This window comes from Lycium ferocissimum, chromosome 9 (genome assembly GCF_029784015.1).
Source record: "Lycium ferocissimum isolate CSIRO_LF1 chromosome 9, AGI_CSIRO_Lferr_CH_V1, whole genome shotgun sequence".
NCBI classification, from domain to species: Eukaryota; Viridiplantae; Streptophyta; class Magnoliopsida; order Solanales; family Solanaceae; genus Lycium; species Lycium ferocissimum.
The window spans coordinates 49,166,665-49,173,349 of NC_081350.1; the positions used below are offsets into that span (position 1 = coordinate 49,166,665).

Consider the following 6,685-nt stretch of genomic DNA (forward strand, 5'->3'; position numbering starts at 1 on the left):
TAATTAATTGTGATTTATATCGCGTAAACTTCATTAGAAGGAGAAACTCTTTATATCAGAATTTTTTCTATTTTCAGGACTGAACCCAAAATACTTGCTAGATATATCATTTTTGTTGAAAAAAATATTGGACACTATTTAAAAACACATGCAAAATCCCATCTACCCTATCAACCCCACATCAGTAATATAAAAAATTTGAGATTTGTACTAATTATTATATGTATCAGAAAAACCTCCAAAACTCAAAACCTATATAAACCTCCAAGTCTTCTCCCAGGAATGACTTCTTTCTTTCACAGGAATTTGATAAAGCAAAATATATACTATTACGTAATAAATAAATAAAGGTCTTAAAAGGGTACATAAATCTCTACAGCACGTCTATTCATTTGTGATAAATACATAAAGGATCTATAACGCTCTAAATTTAAACCCCATTTTCAAGATTTACCTTCAACCCCATTTTCAAGATCTGTCACATATATATATTTTTTTTTGTGTACTTACATTTCTATTTGGTCATGGCTGGACATTATTACAATGATAATCCTTTTGATGAAGAACAACAAGATAACCCCTTTCAGGTAAACAACTTAATCTCCTTCATGTTTATGTTTGTGTATTTTTCCCATGTAATTTGGATGAATTATTGTGGATTTGATTTTAAAGAAAAATATGGGTTTTTTTTGTGTGTTTGAAACAATGTATTTGTTTAATGAAAATATTGGGGTTGATTTATGTTTGTTTGTTTGAATTGCATTTTTTAGAGTCATTATATACTGAGGAATTCTGAGGGGTTTTTGTATTTTAGGACTAGAAGTTAATTTAATTTCATTGAAGTGGATTTCTTGCAATTCATATTTTAGATCACTGAATAAAATGCTGGTTGTAATCATATTATTTTGTCAAATTTAAGAGAGAATTTATATGTTATTTGAACAACATCATATCAAAAAGAGAGCATCAGTAATTAAAGAGGGGGATATTCACAATGCCTGTTTGGCTAGTATTGGATAATTTTCACCTTTTTTTTCTGGAATTTTATTCCGGTATTCTGATGTTGTTTCTGTGTTACTTGAGCCGAGGGTCTATTGGAAATAGCCTCTCTACCTGCCAAGGTAGGGGTAAGGGCATTCTACCCTCCCCAGACTACAGTTATGGGATTACACTGGGTATGTTGTTGTCTGGAATTTTATTCTAGAATCATGTTTGGACATAGCATTGTTACAATCTACTGGAAGTTGAATTCCTGGAATATTCCGGAACTTAAAAAACTCCAAATACCTGTTTTCACTCCAACTCACTCACAACAATTCAAAAAATATTTCAGGTTGTATTCATGTCCGAACACAAATCCAATTTCCAAATGCCATTTTTCAACTTTTTCCAAATACTGTATTTCTTTTTCTTTCTCAAATTTCACATTTTTAAGGTCCAAACGCCACTAATTTTGTTGGCTCCGTACTTCTTATCGTTTGAATGCTAAATTCATTAATGTGCTTGTAGTCTCAGAAAGAACATCTTTCTTCTGAAAATTTTTGTAAAATTTTCGGATGGTTCATTTTTGTAACCTACATGATTAGTTCTGTGCATTCTGGATAATTTTCGTCATACGATAATCTGCATATTTTTTTCAGGACCAAGGGGCTCGAGGAAATCAATCAAGTTATGGTAGCGGTGCATTTTTTATGACGGTAAGCTTATTCCTTTCTTCCAAGTTTGATTTTCTCAGTTTGAAACTCTGAATTGTTCAGAACTAATACCCTCGTTGTTTACATATTATATTTAGTGATATTTGAAAATATTAGAATAATGGTTGAGAATTAGTTAGACATAGTTTAATGAATTTTAGTTTTTGAAAGTTGTGAAAGATGTATAGAAATGGAATGTAGTCAGATAATTTTGGACATCCCAGAAAGGAAATAATGTCAAAAAAGTTGAGATAAAGGTAGTATATACCTGCTAATGAGTAAAGAACCTGAGAATTGTAAATGAGGCTAAGGGTGTGTTTAGTATGAAAGAAAATGTTTTCTTGGAATATAAGTGAGTTTCTTACTTATTTTCTAGTGTTTGGTTAGTAGCAAAAAAATATTATCCCAAGAGCATTTATATGTAATCTAGCAAATGGTGGTGATATGGGGTGGGGAGTGGGGTCCGGGGTTGGCGGGGGTGGGATGGTCAAGAGGTGGGGGTTGGGGGAGCTGGGTGGGTAGCGAGGAGACAATGAACTTGGCATGAAACTTGTACTCTTATTAGGGAAGTCATTTTCTCGTTTTTAGGGAACTTGTTTTCTTAGAGAAAATGTTTTCCAAATACCAAACACACCCTAAGGATTATTTTGTTTTGTGAGAGGACCCCCATCACCTAGAAAGAAACAATGGACCTGGAATAGCAGAGACACGGATGTCCTTGTAGTCCCTGTAGGAACTGTTTTCACCGCATTTAAGGAGTTCCCAGATAAGTATGTTGATCCAGTCTCCTGCTGTCACCTCCCATAACTGGTGAATGGTTAGCAAAATGAAGGAGTTAGTATAAATGGAACCTTTTAAATATAAATGGAACAGAAATTCTTTAATCATGTTAAAACTGCCCTTGAGTCTTTCTTTTCTACATATTAATGTGAGGCTTGATCTTGATTGTTGAATTAGTGCGAATACCAATTTGCATGCTTCTGTTCTAATGCCAATTAATGATTATGTATCATCTTGCTTATGCACTATTTTACTCACTAAAAAAATCTTCAGAATCCTGCAAGTGTTCCTCCTGCTATAAATTCGAGGCTTTCACCTCTTCCTCATGAACCTGCTGACTATGATCGTGGTGCAACAGTTGATATCCCTCTCGATAATTCAAAGGTGAAACAGAATAGTCAACTTTAACTTTTGTACAGTTTTCTTGCTTGACCACAGTACTGGTGGATCTGGCGGGGTTAAGGTTGAATGACACTTTACTCGTATAACAATTCAGGATCAGAAGAATAAAGAGAAAGAACTCCAAGCTAAAGAAGCTGAACTGAAAAAAAGAGAACAGGTAAGCCTATAAGATTCCTCATGTTAGAGTTTGAAAGAATCTATGGTATTGACTATGTTTCTCTGTAGGCATTTTATATACTGTTAATTAGCTGTTTTATTGGTTTCATTTAGGATCTGAAAAGGAGGGAAGATGCTATAGCAAGAGGTAGTTCTCCAGTGTAACCTATACAATTTTGTAAATATGAACTAAATTATGCCATTTGGGTCCTTCTTTCCCACGTGTGAGCTGATTTTATTTTTGTTTTACACTACAGCTGGAGTTGTCATAGAGGAAAAGAATTGGCCACCTTTCTTCCCTATCATTCATCATGATATTGCAAATGAAATTCCAGTCCATCTACAGCAGTTGCAGTATGTTGCATTTTTTACATTGTTGGGTATGTCTGTCGATCAAACTCCCTTTAATGTCTTCTGCATAAGCCCCCTAGTGAATGGATACTTGTAAGGCTTCTCAGTTGACCTTGCGAGCAAATATTCACTTTTAGTGTACATAGTGATAATTCTCGCTACTTATAGTCGGTTGGCTTTATTCTAAACAAAAGTTGTACTACGGTTTTCCAGCTATCCGTGGGAGTATTAATGCATTTTCATTTGAAATTTCTAAATCACAAACCCGTTTTCAGACAACAAACTTCCCAAAATCCTTTTTTGATAGCTTTGGTATTTGGATTAGGTCTGCAAGTCATGTTTGTGGTAGTAAATTTTTTTAAAAAAAATTGTATCTCGAAGCTACCACTCCTACTGGAGATAAAAGAGAAAAGGGGAAACATTGCTAGATAGTATATTAGAATGGTTTAGGACAAGGTATAGGCTTATTAAGATTCTTTTTTAATAGCTTTATTTGGTCTCTCTAGTAATGCACTTATGGATTTACTTTGGATATGGTGAATTGCAGGTTTGGCAAGCTGTCTTCTATGGAACCTTATTGCAGTTACCTCCGCTTGGATCAAAGGACAAGGTTGCTGCTGAACTTGATTTAAACAATTTTTTTTTAATCTTGAACTGAAAATTAACCAGCTAGTTTTTCTTTTTGTCATTGTAGGTATAACTATTTGGCTTCTTGCTATTATCTACTTAATATCCGGTGTCCCAGGAGCCTATGTGTTGTGGTATCGTCCTCTATATCGTGCAATGAGGTACTATTTTGTGTTCCCTCATTGTGGGGAATAATTTTCACATTACCTTTCTATTTATTTGATAATGCTCTTCTACTTCGCTAAAAGTTTGCCATTATGTCCATCCTGTTTTGCAGGACGGATAGTGCACTGAAGTTCGGATGGTTCTTCTTAACATATCTCGTAAATGTTACATTGCCCTTTTTAGTTTTTTCCTATTTTTTACAGTTGATTATTGACAACAGTACTGATTGTTTATATTCATATTGTAGTTTCACATTGGATTCTGCATCATTGCTGCTGTGGCACCTCCGATCTTCTTCAAGGGAAAATCTTTAGCGTAAGTTGCTTTGCCATATTGGCTGATCTCATGCTTTCACTTATATGTATACGTTTTAATTATGCATGTATGCTAAAATATAATGACTTTTTTATTCCCTTGTTTAACAGTGGTATCTTGCCCGCAATTGATCTCTTAGGCTGGAGTGGTTTGGTTGGGGTAAGCTTCTTTTGCTGTCTAAAATTTAGCTTGAACTAGAATTGAGTCAAATGGTTGATTTCTTTTAGACGTTTCATTGACTTATTACTGACTTGTAGTAGGATTTGATGAGTAAAGTCTTTTCCCGTGGTAAAGTGGAATCTTGTTTATACTTGCTTTTTTGGGAAAAAATTGACTTTAAAGGTGCTTTTACTTGCAGGTATTCTACTTCATCGGGTTTGCATTCTTCTGTCTTGAATCACTGGTCAGCATATGGGTTATTCAGGTAGAAACATCTGCCCGTCTATCTCATTGCTTTTTGCTGTTTTTTCTTTACCTGAACATCTTTCCGTGTGTTCTGCAATCTGCAGCAAGTGTACATGTATTTCCGAGGAAGTGGCAAAGCTGCTGAGATGAAGAAAGAGGCTGCAAGATCGACAATGATGGCAGCACTATGACAATATAGGAGCAAAGGCAGGCAGTTTTTGAGCTGTTGAATTCTTTGATTACTTTCTTCTCACACCATATATCACACTCGAGTGCTGGAGATGTGATTTCTGAAGTACATAGTTGATGTCAGAGCCGACTATACGGATAATGTATTAGTACTAGTACGCATTGTCGCAAGCTTTACCAGAAAATTGATGTTTAACACATTTCCTATCTGTCTCTGGGGATCTTCTTCTGCATGCTCTTAGAAGAACATAACCATATGCAAATATACAAAAATCATTGAACTGCTCTACTCTGCGTTTTTTCTTTTTTGTTTGTTTATTTGCTGCACATTGTGCTTGGAGGAGCAGGGGTATTTCTTGTCAAGCAACGGAATGGAATAGAGGAAGAGTAGATGTCTTGCGAGTAGTCTGGTGCACTAAGTTTCCGCTATACCTGGTGTCCTGGGGGAAGGACCGGAACACATTATATCTACTATATGCAGCTTTATTTTGCATTTTTGCAAGAGGCAAATGCTTGAATCCGATGACTTGGTGACACAATGACAATTTTTACCGTTGTGCCAAGTTCGCTTTCAAGCAGATGATGTTCTTACTCCTTGCATGATAACAAAATTATCAAGATGAAGAGTTATAAAGAAAAGAAAATAAAAGAGTCATCATATGGCGTTGATTGGCAGCTGTATAAGATATTTGGTTAAGTGTTAGCATAATAACTCGCAATCCAGTTGGGGACCTACCACTGCATCATGTTTAAGATTCGGTTATTATGCAACTGAACTGAAAATTTAAAAATCAATTAGTGATAATTATTATCAATTAAACAATTTAAATCATCCAAATATAATTCTCTATATTGTTTCTCTTATGCTTTCTTTTTAAGTTAACATTACAAGAAATGTAAATTCTAATATGTATTTGTCAAAATAAGAGTGGTTTAAAAAATATGTGGAAGTTAATGTTCTGAAGTTTGTCAAATTTGATGAGCTTTTTAGCTATTAAAATTTGTTGGAAAAAATAACTATCTATATTCAGAGTTTAATAAAAGGATTACTGACAAAGATCTCATAAAATTAATTAATATCCTATATGGACATTGTTGGAATATGAAATTATAATTGACATATCATGATTATGATACAATTTGACATGATATGTACAAGCACTCTAAAGTAGCTTTTCTTCATTTCATTCAACTAAAAATCAATATATAATTTTTCAACTACTCTCGTTACTTTTTCATTGCATGACTCTGTCCTTCTGAAATTAAAAGAATTATAATTATGAAAAGTGAAAAAGGCTGCATTGTTACGGTGACTTCCGCTATAATACAGAATAAAAGGAGAATCTTCCGAGATGGTATGATTATGTTTTACTTACCCAAGGAGATCTGCATTGGTAAAATATACCGGAAGCAAGGACTAGTTGATCAAATTCGTGGCAAGCAAGAGAAGATCACAGTCAACTATTGAATTGGTTAGCGACTTATAAACCAAAGACTTGTTTGATCACTCGAGAATCATCAGTTAGACGTGTCTCCTTTGCAAGTTGTACCAGATACTCGAAGCCCGAGACGATCCATTTGGAAGATTTAGAGTGCCTAGG

At 34.5% G+C, this 6,685-nt stretch overlaps 1 protein-coding gene across 1 annotated transcript; it reads left to right on the plus strand.

Moving 5' to 3' along the window:
* The first annotated feature begins 294 nt into the window (after positions 1–294).
* Positions 295–5,373, plus strand: LOC132031165 (secretory carrier-associated membrane protein 1-like). The gene is made up of 13 exons (XM_059421031.1): positions 295–587; positions 1,641–1,697; positions 2,748–2,858; positions 2,971–3,033; positions 3,147–3,180; positions 3,290–3,412; positions 3,931–3,993; positions 4,078–4,171; positions 4,288–4,333; positions 4,423–4,490; positions 4,601–4,649; positions 4,849–4,914; positions 5,000–5,373. The coding sequence occupies exons 1-13, from the start codon at positions 525–527 to the stop codon at positions 5,084–5,086; spliced, it is 924 nt and encodes a 307-aa protein (XP_059277014.1). The 5' UTR covers positions 295–524; the 3' UTR covers positions 5,087–5,373.
* The last annotated feature ends 1,312 nt before the right edge of the window (positions 5,374–6,685 follow it).

Bases quoted from the DNA above. Each gene is read 5' to 3' on its own strand.
- LOC132031165 (XM_059421031.1), top strand. From the start codon at position 525: ATGGCTGGACATTATTACAATGATAATCCTTTTGATGAAGAACAACAA. The intron at 588-1,640 runs GTAAACAACTTA...TATTTTTTTCAG, and splicing joins AACAAGATAACCCCTTTCAG to GACCAAGGGGCTCGAGGAAA. The intron at 2,859-2,970 runs GTGAAACAGAAT...ATAACAATTCAG, and splicing joins TCCCTCTCGATAATTCAAAG to GATCAGAAGAATAAAGAGAA.